Here is a 14,837-nt window from a genome sequence, read left to right as displayed (position 1 = left end):
AGATCACGCAAACAGTAAAAAAGTGAGTAACACACTTTCAAACCACAGTCCTCAATATGGTCTAGGAATGTTCATTTTAGTTTAGTTCAGTTCAGTTCAGTTCAATTTAGCACCATGTCATTTATTCGCTGCAGTCTGCACTGAAGCACCACGAACAAATTGCACAAATAGCAGAAAAGAAAGATCATCTTGCACACCTCTCATCCTCCTTCACTCCAAAGAGAAAAGCCCTAGCTTGCTCAGCCTATCTTCATCAAGTATAAAATGATTTTTATTAGCAAAATGGAAGATATCACTGAATGATGGTGGCTATATTTCATTAGGAGTTTGAGGAGATTTGGAATGTCACCAAAGACGCTCGCAAATTTCTATAGATGTACCGTGAGAGGGAATTCTAACTGGCTGCATCACCGTGGTATGGGGGGGGGGGGGGCACTGCACAGGATCGAAGTAAGATTCAGAAAGTTGTGAACTCAGTCAACTTCATCATGAGCACTAGCCTCCCCAGCATCCAGGACATCTTCAAGGAGCGATCTTTAAGGACACCCAAGACATGCCCTAATCTCATTGCTACCATCAGGGAAGAGGTACAGGAGCCTGAAGACACACACTCAACGATTCAGGAACAGCTTCTTCCCCTCTGTCATCAGGGAGGAGGTACAGGAGCCTGAAGACACACACTCAATGATTCAGGAACAGCTTCTTCCCCTCCGCCATCAGGGAGGAGGTACAGGAGCCTGAAGACACACACTCAACGATTCAGGAACAGCTTCTTCCCCTCTGCCATCAGGGAGGAGGTACAGGAGCCTGAAGACACACACTCAGTGATTCAGGAACAGCTTCTTCCCCTCTGCCATCAGGGAGGAGGTACAGGAGCCTGAAGACACACACTCAACGATTCAGGAACAGCTTCTTCCCCTCTGCCATCAAGGAGGAGGTACAGGAGCCTGAAGACACACACTCAATGATTCAGGAACAGCTTCTTCCCCTCTGTCATCCAATTCCTAAATGGACATTGAACCCATGAACACTACCTCACTACTTTTTCGTAACTCTTTTTGTACTACTTATTTAATTCAACTTTATATATATATATATATATGTATGTATGTAGCGCTGTGCTACACACATCGCTAAAATTACGACACGGAATCAGTAACTGCAGTCGAAGGAAAAAACTTTATTCGAAATCCTCAGCCTCACTTTTAAGCCTCCCTCAACCTGCCCCCCGTGGCGCAGAGGCTCCAAAGCTCTGTGCTCGCAAACCCCCGTAGGCTATCTAATTGTGAGCCGGTTCGGATGTGCCAGGAAATGGGTCACCACATAACCCCCCCCCCCCCCAGAACCGGCGATATACCCCCCAACGTCCACAGTCTGGGCCAGAACCTGCTTGGGAGGTCGGCCTCTGCGCCGAGGTGCCGGAAACTCGGCTGGTTGCGCCAGGTCCACATGGGCCGGTTTGAGGCGGTCCACCATGAAAACCTCCTCTTTCCCCCCAACGTCCAGCACGAACGTGGACCCGTTGTTCCGGAGCACCATAAACGGCCCCTCGTATGGCCGCTGCAGCGGTGGCCGATGCCCGCCCCTTCGTACAAACACAAACTTACAGTTCTGTAGGTCTTTGGGTACGCAGGTCGGGTGCCGCCCGTGCTGTGAAGTGGGTATGGGGGCCAGGTTACCGAGCTTCTTGCGTAGTCTGCCCAGGACTGCTGCGGGATCATCCTCCTGTCCCCGTGGGGCTGGTAGGAATTCCCCGGCAATGACCAGGGGCGCGCCGTATACCAACTCGGCCGACAAGGCGTGCAGGTCGTCCTTGGGCGCTGTGCGGATGCCGAGTAGGACCCAGGGAAGCTCGTCCGCCCAGTTGGCTCCTCGCAGGCGGGCCATGAGGGCCGACTTCAGGTGACGGTGGAAACGCTCCACTAGTCCGTTCGACTGTAGGTGGTAGGCAGTTGTGTGGTGCAGCTGAGTCCCCAAAAGGCTGGCCATAGCTGACCACAGGCTGGAGGTGAACTGGGCGCCTCTGTCGGAGGTAATGTGGGCCGGTACACCAAAGCGAGATATCCAGGTGGCGATCAGGGCTCGGGCGCAAGATTCGGAGGTGGTGTCGGTGAGCGGGACCGCCTCTGGCCATCTTGTGAACCGGTCCACGATAGTCAGGAGGTGCCGCGCTCCGCACGACACTGGCAGGGGGCCCACGATATCCACATGAATGTGGTCGAAACGCCGGTGGGCGGGATGGAACTGCTGCGGTGGGGCTTTGGTGTGCCGCTGCACCTTGGCCGTCTGGCAGTGCATGCACGTTTTGGCCCATTCACTGACCTGTTTGCGGAGTCCGTGCCAAACGAACCTGCTGGAAACCATCCGGACAGTTGTCCGGATGGAGGGATGCGCCAAGTTATGAATGGAGTCGAAAACACGGCGCCGCCAGGCTGTCGGGACGACGGGACGGGGCTGGCCGGTGGCGACGTCACAGAGTAGGGTCCTCTCACCCGGGCCCACGGGGAGGTCTTGGAGCTGCAAACCGGAGACTGCGGTTCTGTAACTTGAAATCTCCTCATCTGCCTGCTGCGCCTCTGCCAGTGCCTCAAAGTCTACCCCTTGGGAAAGGGCATGAACGGTAGGGCGAGAGAGCGCATCCGCCACGACATTGTCCTTACCCAAGACGTGCCGGACATCCGTTGTGTATTCAGAGATGTAGGACAGGTGGCGTTGCTGGCCGGACGACCAGGGGTCGGACGCTTTCGTAAACGCAAAGGTAAGCGGTTTGTGGTCCGTGAACGCGGTGAAGGGCCGACCTTCTAGGAAGTACCTGAAATGCCGGATTGCCAGGTAGAGCGCCAACAGTTCCCGGTCGAAAGCACTGTACTTGAGCTCGGGTGGTCGCAGGTGTTTGCTGAAAAACGCCAGGGGTTGCCAGCGACCTGCGATGAGTTGCACCAGCACCCCACCGACTGCCGTGTTAGATGCGTCCACTGTGAGGGCGGTAGGGGCGTCCATTCTGGGATGTACTAGCATTGCGGCGTTCGCCAAAGCTTCCTTCGTTTGAACGAAAGCGGCGGCGGACTCCTCGTCCCAGGTAATGTCCTTGCTCGGACCCGACATCAGGGCGAACAGGGGGCGCATGATCCGGGCAGCTGAAGGGAGGAAGCGGCGGTAGAAATTGACCATACCTACGAATTCCTGAAGGCCTTTGATCGTGGTGGGTCGGGGCAAGTGGCGGACCGCATCTACCTTAGCGGGCAGAGGGGTTGCCCCGTCTTTAGTAATCCTGTGGCCCAGGAAGTCAATGGTATCGAGTCCGAACTGGCATTTGGCGGGGTTGATTGTAAGACCGTACTCACTCAGTCGGGCACAGAGTTGACGGAGGTGGGACAGATGCTCCTGACGACTGCTGCTGGCTATGAGGATGTCATCCAAATAGATGAACGCGAAGTCCAGGTCCCGTCCCACCGCGTCCATTAACCGCTGGAATGTCTGTGCGGCATTCTTCAGGCCGAACGGCATGCGGAGGAACTCGAAAAGGCCAAACGGGGTGATGAGAGCCGTTTTGGGGACGTCGTCAGGATGCATCGGGATTTGATGGTACCCTCGGACGAGGTCTACCTTGGAGAAGATCCGTGCGCCGTGCAGGTTTGCTGCAAAGTCCTGAATGTGCGGCACAGGGTAGCGGTCCGGTGTGGTAGCCTCGTTCAGCCTGCAGTAGTCGCCGCACGGTCTCCAGCCTCCCGTCGCTTTGGGCACCATGTGCCGGGGGGAGGCCCATGGGCTGTCGGACCGCCGGATGATCCCCAATTCCTCCATCCTCTGGAACTCCTCCTTCGCCAGTCGGAGCTTGTCCGGGGGAAGCCGCCGAGCGCGGGCATGGAGGGGTGGTCCCTGGGTCGGGATGTGGTGCTGTACGCCGTGTCGGGGCATGGCCGCTGTGAACTGCGGTGCCAGAACCGATGGGAAATCCGCCAGGACCCTGGTGAAGTCGTTGTCGGACAGCGTGATGGAGCCGAGGTGAGGGGCTGGCAACTGGGCTGCACCCAGGGAGAACGTCTGAAAGGTCTCGCCGTGTACCAGTCTCTTCCTGGGCAGGTTGACCAGTAGGCTGTGAAACCGCAAAAAATCCGCACCCAGAAGCAGTTGGGCTACGGCGGCCAGTGTGAAGTCCCACGTGAACTGGCTGGAGCTGAACTGTAGCTGCACCTGACGGGTGCCATAGGTCCTGACTGCGCTGCCATTCACGGCCCTCAGGGGGGGACCCGGTGCCCTGCTGCGGGTGTCGTAACTCGTCGGAGGTAAAACGCTGATCTCAGCCCCAGTATCGACCAAAAACCGGCGTCCCGACCTTCTATCCCACACATACAGGAGGCTATCCCGATGGGCAGCTGCCGTAGCCATCAGCGGCGGCTGGCCCTGGCGTTTCCCAGGAACTTGCAGGGCGGGCGACAACAGCAGGCTTCTGCGCCCCACCGCTGGTGGTAGAAGCACCAGTGTTCATTGGGCCGGGGGTTGGCGGGCTCTGCGGCCAGGCCTGGACTGGTTTGCTGCCGGGAGCGTGGCTGGGAGATCTGTGCGATGGACGCCCCGCTCACCTTTTTGGCGTTCCACAGCAAGTCCGCCCGGGCTGCCACCTTCCGGGGGTCACTGAAATCTGCGTCGGACAGCAGCAGGCGTAAGTCCTCGGGCAGCTCCTCCAGGAATGCCTACTCAAACATGAGGCAGGGTGTGTGTCCGTCGGTGAGAGACAACATCTCATTCATTAAAGCCGATGGAGGTCTGTCGCCCAAGCCATCCAGGTGCAGTAAACGGGCAGCCCGCTCGCGCCGTGAGAGTCCGAAAGTCCTGAGGAGCAGGGCTTTGAATTCCGTGTACTTGCCGTCTGCCGGGGGCGACTGTGCGAACTCCGCGACCTGGGCCGCTGTGTCCTGGTCAAGGGAGCTCACCACGTAGTAGTAATGTGTGCCCTGTGAGGTTATCTGCCGAACGTGGAATTGGGCTTCTGCTTGCTGGAACCATAGGTGAGGTCGCAGCGTCCAGAAGCTGGACAGTTTCAACGAAACCGCATGAACAGAGGCGGCGTCGGTCATTTCTGGTCCAAAAATCGTTTGGACCGTCAGGGTCACCAATTGTAGCGGTGTGCTACACGCAGCGCTAAAATTACGACACGGAGTCGGTAACTGCAGTCGAAGGAAAAAACTTTATTCGAAATCCTCAGCCTCACTTTTAAGCCTCCCTCAACCTGCCCCCCCGTGGCGCAGAGGCTCCAAAGCTCTGTACTCGCAAACCCCCGTAGGCTATCTAATTGTGAGCCGGTTCGGATGTGCCAGGAAATGGGTCACCACATGTATATATATTATTTACTGTAATTTACAGTTTTTATCAGTTTTTATTAAGTATTGCAATGTATTGCTGCCACATAACAACAAATTTCATGAGATATGCCAGTGATATTCTGATTCTGAAATGCATATTTCCCTTGTTCTTCTGTTGTGTAACTGTAACTTGCTCATATTTTGGGTTCTATGTAAGTGTTCACAATTGTAAGATAGTAATTCTGCAGGCTATTTAAGACAAGCTTCCACTAACAGATACCATACATCTGTCTGTTAGTTGAAAGGTAATTATTGGCTGGGCTACAAGGAATAATCTTCTTGTTGTTTCAATAATGTCATGGGAATTTTCTTCAGTCAGCTGAGACACCAACATAGGGTTATAGCTTACTCAAGATTCAAGATAGTTTAATGTCATTTCCAGTACACAGTATAAAGGAGAACAAAATAATTGTTATTCTGGATCTGATGCAGAACAAAAAAAAAACACAATAATAATTAAAAAACACAATAACTATAAATACATAAGTTAGCTAGTGTACAATACTGTGCACCCCAGCTATATACATGTCCCTAAGACTTGTGCACCATACTGTATTGCCAAAGTGGAGCAGAGAGTGAATATGGCCTTCACAGCCATCTATAGCACGTAATTCCACATGCAAATAATTCTTTGCGGGAATGGGACCAACTCATGGGGTTTCATAACTGGCCGTTGTTGTTTGGCACGCCAAGGGCTCAGCCTAAGAGTCCGGATCGAGGGTCGTGTCACGTCTTCAGGGGAGTCGGGATATCTGCAGTTGTGTGTCTGGAGACCCGGGATCTTTGAGATCTTCAGGCACAGAGCTCGAAAAAAGCGACGCAACAGACTTTTAAACCAGCAGGTTGTTCGTTATGTCTCCCGCTCGCTGTGAAAACGGAGACACCTCTTTCTCCCTCATTAGGGAGAGAGAGAGAGAGAGAGCCTGTGGGATGTCGAATACCGGGTGAAACAACAAGACTTTGGGGTAACTGCAGTCTGTGTCTTTGCTGTTGCTTTGCTCACGCTGGAGTGCTCGGAGGCGGGGCCGATGCTTTTTTTGCTGGTGGGGGGGAAGGGGGAACATTGCATTGCTGCTGCTTACACGCAGGAGGTGGGAGCTGCGGGAACTTTGGGTTCTAACATTTAACTGTCGTTCACTCTTTGGGGCATTCCTCTGTTTCTGTGGATGTTCGCAAAGAAAAAGCATTTCAGGATGTATATTGTATACATTTCTCTGACATTAAATGTACCTTTGAACCTTTGAGATTTGCCACCCTCTAGCTAAAGAAATTCCTCATCTCTGTTCCAAAAGAACATCCTTCTATTCTGAGGTTGTACCCTCTGGTTCTAGACTCTCCCACCATAGGAAACATCCTCTCCACATCCACTCTATCTGTGTCCTCTGGTCCTAGACTCCCCCACTATAGGAAACATCCTCTCCACATCCACTCTATCTGTGTCCTCTGGTCCTAGACTCCCCCACTATAGGAAACATCCTCTCCACATCCACTCTATCTGTGTCCTCTGGTCCTAGACTCCCCCACTATAGGAAACATCCTCTCCACATCCACTCTATCTGTGTCCTCTGGTCCTAGACTCCCCCACTATAGGAAACATCCTCTCCACATCCACTCTATCTGTGTCCTCTGTTCCTAGACTCCCCCACTATAGGAAACATCCTCTCCACATCCACTCTATCTGTGTCCTCTGGTCCTAGAATGCCCCACTATAGGAAACATCGTCTCCACATCCACTCTATCTGTGTCCTCTGATCCTAGACTCCCCCAAAATAGCAAACATCCTCTCCACATTCACTCTATCTGTGTCCTCTGGTCCGAGACTCCCCCACTATAGGAAACATCCTCTCCACATCCACTCTATCTGTGTCCTCTGGTCCAAGATTCCCCCACTATAGGAAACATCCTCTCCACATCCACTCTATCTGTGTCCTCTAGTCCTAGACTCCCCCATGATAGGAAACATCCTCTCCACATCCACTCTATCTGTGTCCTCTGGTCCTAGACTCCCCCACAATAGGAAACATCCTCTCCACATCCACTCTATCTGTGTCCTCTGGTCCTAGACTCCCCCACTATAGGAAACATCCTCTCCACATCCACTCTATCTAGGCCTTTCAATATTCAATAGGTTTCAATGAGATCCCCCTCGTTCGTCTAAACTCCATTGAATATAGGCCCAGTGGCATCAACCTCATTTTGGAATCAATGCTAATCCTACATAATGTGTTCTTTATGAGAGAGGTCAGAGGAGAATGGCTAGACTACTTCAAGCTGACAGGAAGGCAATCGTAATTCAAATAACCATGTGTTACAACAGTGGTGTGCAGAAGAGCATCTCTGAACGCACAACATGTCGAAGCTTGAAGTGGATGGGCTACAGCAGCAGAAAGCCACACCGGGTTCCACTCTGCTACCTAATAAAGTGGTCACTGAGTGTATGTTCAGTATTTTGAGATCATGCAGTATTAGGGGGTTTTCCATCAAACGCTGGTTTTTCTGTGGTTTGGAGGTAGGAGGTTTCTATGTAAATTGGGAAGTTGAAAGGTGGGCAGACAGTAAATTTCACCTGTGCTGTTTGTGTGAAATGTTCAGTGACTTGTACCCATTGCACAATGGGTTAGCCTGAAATATTGCTTTTTTAAAAAACATATTAGTCATTAATTATCACACAGAAGAAATGAGACGATCCTGCAGATGCTAGAAATCTTGAGCAATGCACAAAAATAGCTGGAGGAACTCAGCAGATCTAGATAGAATGGATATGCAAAGGATGTTTCCTAAAATGGGGGAGTCTACATCCCAAGGGCACATCCTCGGAATAGGAGATCCTTTTAGAACAGAGATGAGGAGGTGTTTCTTTATCCAGGGGGTGCTGAATCTGTGGAATTCATTGTTACAGATGGCTATGAAGGCCAAGTAAGTTAAAGTGGATGTTGAGAGGTTCTTGATTAGTAAAGGCACCAAAGGTTATGGGAAGAGGCAGAAGAATTGAGGTTATGGGAAGAGGCAGAAGAATTGGGGTTATGGGAAGAGGCAGAAGAATTGGGGTTATGGGAAGAGGCAGAAGAATTGGGGTTATGAGGAATAAAGCAATCATGTTAGAATGGTGGAGTAGACTTGATGGTCTGAATGGCCTAAATCTGCTCCTGTGTCTTATGGTCTAATAAATATCCACTATTACTTTAGCTTGGGGTGGGGGGAGGCTTAAACTCCATCACGACTGTGTTCAAGTTGCAGCAAGGCAAGTGTTAATATAATGTCCAGGCAAGGATAGACTGCAGATCAGAATCAGGTTTAATATCACTGACATACTGCAATGCATAATAATAAAAATGTGTAAATTACAGTAAGTATATATATTTTATAAGGTAAATTAAATAAGTGTTCATGGGTTCACTACTTTTGTTTTCTTTTCACACTACGGACTTAATTTAACATTTTTAGATTAAATGCAGTCAGCCAGGCAAGAAAGGTACTTAAAGAGCATGGCTTCCTTTTGCATGGATTGTGGAGGGTTGGTGCAGCAACAGAGCCAGTTCACTTACTGTACAGGAAAGATGCAAAACACACGCACCAACTAAGGGACAATTATACAGAGTCCAGTTAACCAGTGTCAACAACTCTTCTGCAACTCAATCAATCAAGAGCTTTTATAAAAATAAAGTCATTCTCTTCTACAACCAAGAGCAATTGAGACACATCACCAGAAATTAGGTTATTCACATCTGCTTTCAAAATCTAGGACATTCCTCGTATTACAAACCGGTTTTGTTCGGGAAGGCCATGCACGACACAGAAACTCTTCACAGTATGGTCACCAATTCTCTACTGTGTGAAAAGCTCATTCTGTAAGGTTCGGCTGGAAGATCAGGGACATTTAGTCAACTGTAAGATTCAGTTCCTTTTTAAAAGTCACATTCAACCTGCACTTTGTGGCCACTCTACTTACTTACACCCCATCTGGCACCAAGAATCATTCCACAGGCGAAGTCACTTAGATCACATTTCTTCCCCCATTCTGATGTTTGATCTGAACAGCTGAACCTCTTGACCATGTCTGCGTGCTTTTATGCATCGAGTTGCTGCCAAGTGATCGGTGATTAGATATTTGCATTGCATATGTATCTAATAAACCAGCCACTGAGTAAATATTCTTATGTTACAGAGGTAGTTGAACAACCATGGTGATAAGCTAACATAATTGAACACTTGGTATAACAGCCAACAAAATTACCTTAATGATAGGGTCTTTGGGTGGGGCCCAGGCAGGTACAATCTTTCCATGCATTCTCCATAACCCATAGGGATTGACTAAGTGTCTCTCAAACACCACGTACTCCAAGATATCATTTGGTAAGTCTTCGTTGCCATACATCAGCCGACCAAATCGGTCATAAATGGCTAAAGTCTAGAAGTCAGAGAGAGTGGTTAATGGTTTTCCACTAACAATATCAAAGTCAATCAGTATAGTCAATCATGCATGAAAAAAGATTCTCTCAAAACACTTAACAGGAAAGAAAAAAAAGATAAAGGCATTAATCCTAACAGGACTGGAACATACTATTTTCTTTTAAAGATTCATCCCCAAAACAAATAGGAAACACTCATCAGGTCAGGCAACACCTGTGGAGAAAGAAATATTTAATTTTTCAGGATGATAATCATTTCTGAAGATCATTATATGCATGTTGCATGACATCATCATTAAGTGCTGTGTCATATGATGTAGGGGATCATGGCCTTCCCACAACCATGATTGTTCTTGGTAAATTTCTCTACAGAAGTGGTTTGCCATCGTCTTCTTCAGGGCAGTGTCTTTACAAGACGGGTGACCCCAGCCATTATCAATACTCTTCAGAGATTGTCTGCCTGGCGTCAGTGGTCACATAACCAGCACTTGTGATCTGCACCGGCTGCTCGTACGACTGTCCACCACCGGCCCCCACGGCTTCATGTGATCCCAATTGGAGAGGTGGGGGCTAAGCAGGTGATACAGCTTGCCCAAGGGTGACCTGCAGGCTAGTGGAGGGAAGGAGCACTTAATACCTCCTTTGGTAGAGACATATCCCCAACACACCACCCAATTTTTGGAGAGGGAACATAGCATATAGAACCAGCACTATACAAACTCTTCAGCACACGATATTGTGCTGAGCTTTTAATCTATTCCAAGCCCTCCACTTTTCTTTCATCCATGTGCCTATCTAAGAGTTTCTTAAATGTTTCTAATCTATCTGCCAGCGCGTTCCATGCACCCATCACTCTGTGTAAAAGGCCTACTTCTGACATCATCGCTATACTTTCTTCCAAAAACCTTAAAATATGTTCCTGGTATTAGCCATTTCCACCCGAGGAAAAAGCCTCTGGCTGCTCATTCGATCTATGCCTATTATCATCTTACACAAGTCAACTCCCATCTTCCTTCACTCCAAAGAGAAAAGCCCTAGTTCACTCATTAAGACATGCCCTCTCATCCAGGCAGCACCTCGTCTGCACCCTTTCTAAAGCTCCCCATCCTTCCCATCCATGTTGGTTCGGGAGCCTGATGGTTGTAGAGTAATAACAGTTCCTGAACCAGGTGGTGTGGGTCCTGAGACTCTTGTACCTCCTTCCTGATGATTGAGGGGTAATAACTGTTCCTGAACCTGGTCGTGTGGGTCCTGAGGCCCCTGTACCTCCTTCCTGATGGTTGGGGGGTAATAACTGTTCCTGAACTTGGTGGTGTGGGTCCTGAGACTCCTGTACCTCCTTCCTGATGGTTGGGGGGTAATAACTGTTCCTGAACCTGGTCGTGTGGGTCCTGAGACTCCTGTACCTCCTTCCTGATGGTTGGGGGGTAATAACTGTTCCTGAACCTGGTGGTGTGGGTCCTGAGACTCCTGTACCTCCTTCCTGATGGTTGAGGGGTAATAACTGTTCCTGAACCTGGTCGTGTGGGTCCTGAGACTCCTGTACCTCCTTTCTGATGATTGAGGGGTAATAACTGTTCCTGAACCTGGTCGTGTGGGTCCTGAGACTCCTGTACCTCCTTTCTGATGGTTGAGGGGTAATAACTGTTCCTGAACCTGGTGGTGTGGGGCCTGAGGCTCCTGTACCTCCTTCCTGATGGTTGAGGGGTAATAACTGTTCCTGAACCTGGTCGTGTGGGTCCTGAGACTCCTGTACCTCCTTCCTGATGGTTGACGGGTAATAACTGTTCCTGAACCTGGTCATGTGGGTCCTGAGACTCCTGTACCTCCTTCCTGATGGTTGACGGGTAATAACTGTTCCTGAACCTGGTGGTGTGGGACCCAAGGCTTCTTTACTTTACATCCTGCCCGATGATAGTAAAGAGAAGAGAGCATGGACTGGATGATGGGGGTCCTTGATGATGGACGCTGCTTTCTGGCGACAGCGGTCCTTGTAGATGTGCTCAATGATGGGGAGGGCTTTGCCAACAATGGACTGGGCCGTGTCCACCTCTTTCTATAGCCTTTTCCTTTTCTGGGCACTGGTGTTCTGATCTAAGGCTTGTCATTGACAATGTCAAAGAAAATTGAATGTAAAAAAAAATCTAGTCCAAGACCCCGAGTCTGTGAATGTTGCAGCAGTCTGCAGTTGTCTTCTGTCAGTGGGGCAGCACTGACTCCATCTTGGACACAGTGCCACACCGCACCCGGCACTCCGGTGGAGCACACCAACTCCAACGCCTCTCTCCTGGGCAGATGACATCACAGCTTGGCCCCGTCATCCGCCCTTGCTTCCGCCAATAAATCAGTGAATCGGACTTGCAGCATTCCACATCAACAATGTCCAACAGGGTCCTGCGATCACAAGAAAAGCAACTGAAATGATCACTCATTGTTGGACCACACACTGCCCTTCCGCACCGATGCCAGACGCAGGCAGTAGCACAACCCGCACCAAGTCCAGCTCCTTCAGTTTCTCCGCCAACGAGCAACTCGATCATGGGGTGGACCTGCAGTACTTTAAGTTCTTAATGTCCAACAGGGTCTTGCGATCATAAAAAATACGTTTAAAAAAAAAGACAGTAACACCTTTTGTTGGCCCCATAAAAGCTGCTGAGGCACCATCTTACCAGATGTCTACTGTCCTGTATAATATATACACACACACACACACACACACACACACACATACACATATATACACACAGAATGGAAGCAAGGCTTTTGGCCTGATGTGGTCTGTAAGGATATTCATGGCCTGTGTAATCCTTTCCCATTCCACTTCATCTGTTGTCAACATCTTCCTGTATTCCTGTCTTATGTACTTATTAGTTTCCCTTCAAAGCATCAATATTATTTACCTTTAACTACTTCATGTGCCAATGCATTCCCCATTTTACTACAGTACGGTTTTTCACAAATTTCACATTGGATTTAGTTATGAACTATTTAAGTTGGAAAATCCAAGTTGGAATCAATATCCACGTTGGAAATATTCTGATCTTTTGAAGCCTCCACCTTCTAGTCTCCTCTCCTGTCAGGGACCACATTCCGGGTTTAGATCCGGTCTGGGGGCTCCGGACTCCGGGTCCTGCAGTTGTCTTCCCGTCACCCGTGATCTAGTTGGGACTCTCCTGGCTCAAGGAGACACACCTGTAACTCATTGAGCTGCAGGTGTTTATAAGGGGCCTTGGGACTGGGACCAGGCAGGTGGTCGTTTTGTTCTGTTTCCCTGCCGGATCCGAACTCATCTCTGCATTCCGTTATCCCGCCCGGGCTCAGACCTATTCTTCATCATGCTTCTCTGCCCCGTGCCAGTTCTGTCAGGTTGGTCTGCTCCCCCACCTTTCTTCCCATGCGCTGGTCCCGCTTCTCTGCTCGGTTTTGTTTTCACGCGGTCGCGCAATCTGCCGGCAGTTTCCGAATTTCCCGTTGTCGTGGCTGTTGTGTTGGTCGACCTGGACCTATGTCCGTTCCTATCCCTTGCCTCCGTCGGGCGGTTCCGGCGGGGGTTCTGCCCATTCCTACCCCTTGCCTCCGTCGGGCGGTTCCGTCGGGGGTTCTGCCCGTTTCTATCCCTTGCCTCCGTCGGGCGGCTCTGTCGGGGGTTCTGCCCGTTCCTATCCCTTGCCTCCGTCGGGCGGTCGTCCATCTGTCTGAACCCCGGGGGTCACTCCGCTCCGTCTGTCTGAACCCCAGGAGCCGCTCCGCTCCGTCTGTCTGAACCCCGGGGGCCGCTCTGCTCCGTCTATCTGAACCCCAGGGGCCGCTCCGCTCCGTCTGTCTGAACCCCGGGAACCGCTCCGCTCCGTCTGTCTGTACCCCGGGGGCCGCTCCGCTCCATCTGTCTGAACCCCGGGTGCCGCTCCGCTCTGTCTGTCTGAACCCACCCCGAGGGCCGCTCCGCTCCGTCTGTCTGAACCCCGGGAACCGCTCCGCTCCGTCTGTATGAACCCCGGGGGCGCTCCGCTCCGTTCGTCTGAACCCACCCCAGGGACCGCTCCGCTCCGTCTGTCTGAACTCTATCTGCCTGAACCCCAGCTCTACCCATAAATGCCATGGCATCCCCATCCTGTCCTCCCCCTGGTACTTCAGTGTCTGTGTTGTGCGTTTGGGTCCATCCGGCCCCTCCTGACACCTCCGCGTGAAGAGAATTTTGTAAGTTTGATAGATAAGGTAGATCCTTCTTTTGTAACTGATCTATTGATAATCAGAAACGGGAATTGTTTCTGTGACAAAAGTTCAAAGTAAATTTATTACCAATATACGTATGTGTCACCATATACGATACTGAGATTCATTTTCTGTGGGTATACTCGACAAATCTGTAATAGAATAACCATAACACAATCAATGTAAAACCACATCAACTTGGGTTTTCAACAAGAGTGCAGAAGACAAGAAACTGTGCAAATACAAAAAGAAAGAAATAATAGTAATAAATAACTAAGCAATAAATATTGAGAACTTGAGATGATGAGTCCATGAAAGTGAATCTATTGATTGTGGAAACATCTCAGTGATGGGACAAGTAATGTTATCCCCTTTGGTTCAAGAGCCTGATGGTTGAGGGGTAATAACTGTTCCTGAACCTGGTGCTGTGGGGCCTGAGGTTTTCCATACCTTCTTTCTGATAGCAGCAATGAGAAGAGAGCATGTCCTGGGTGGTGAGGGTTCCTGATGATGGATGCTGCTTTCTATGGAAGATACTACAGTATATCTCCCATATAGTATCTCTTCACAGTTCTCAAATTTTTTAAAAGACACTGTATCCAAGATGAGATCAGGCTCCTAAACCAAAGGGGATAACTTTATTCAACTTCACTTGCCCCATCATTGAAATGTTCCCACAACCAATGGACTCACTTTCAAGAATTCTTCATCTCACGTTCTCCATATTCATTGCTTATTTATTTATTATTTTTCTTTCTCTTTTGTATTTGCACAGTTTGTTGTCCATCCTGTTGGGCTTTCATTGATTACATTATGGTTCTTGGATTTTCTGAGTATGCTCACAAGGAAATGA

The 14,837-nt window shown here is 49.8% G+C and overlaps 1 protein-coding gene across 1 annotated transcript in view; it reads right to left on the bottom strand.

Moving 5' to 3' along the window:
- mrpl45 (mitochondrial ribosomal protein L45) overlaps positions 1-14,837 on the bottom strand; it is a 101,665-nt gene that overhangs the window by 2,588 nt on the left and 84,240 nt on the right. Inside the window, exon 7 of the mRNA XM_059957772.1 lies at positions 9,598-9,771. Coding sequence (XP_059813755.1) covers positions 9,598-9,771 — 174 coding nt within the window. The remainder of the gene's footprint in view (positions 1-9,597; positions 9,772-14,837) is intronic.

This window comes from Hypanus sabinus (genome assembly GCF_030144855.1).
Source record: "Hypanus sabinus isolate sHypSab1 chromosome X1 unlocalized genomic scaffold, sHypSab1.hap1 SUPER_X1_unloc_13, whole genome shotgun sequence".
Taxonomy (NCBI): domain Eukaryota; kingdom Metazoa; phylum Chordata; class Chondrichthyes; order Myliobatiformes; family Dasyatidae; genus Hypanus; species Hypanus sabinus.
This window is presented reverse-complemented; position numbering and strand designations above follow the sequence as displayed.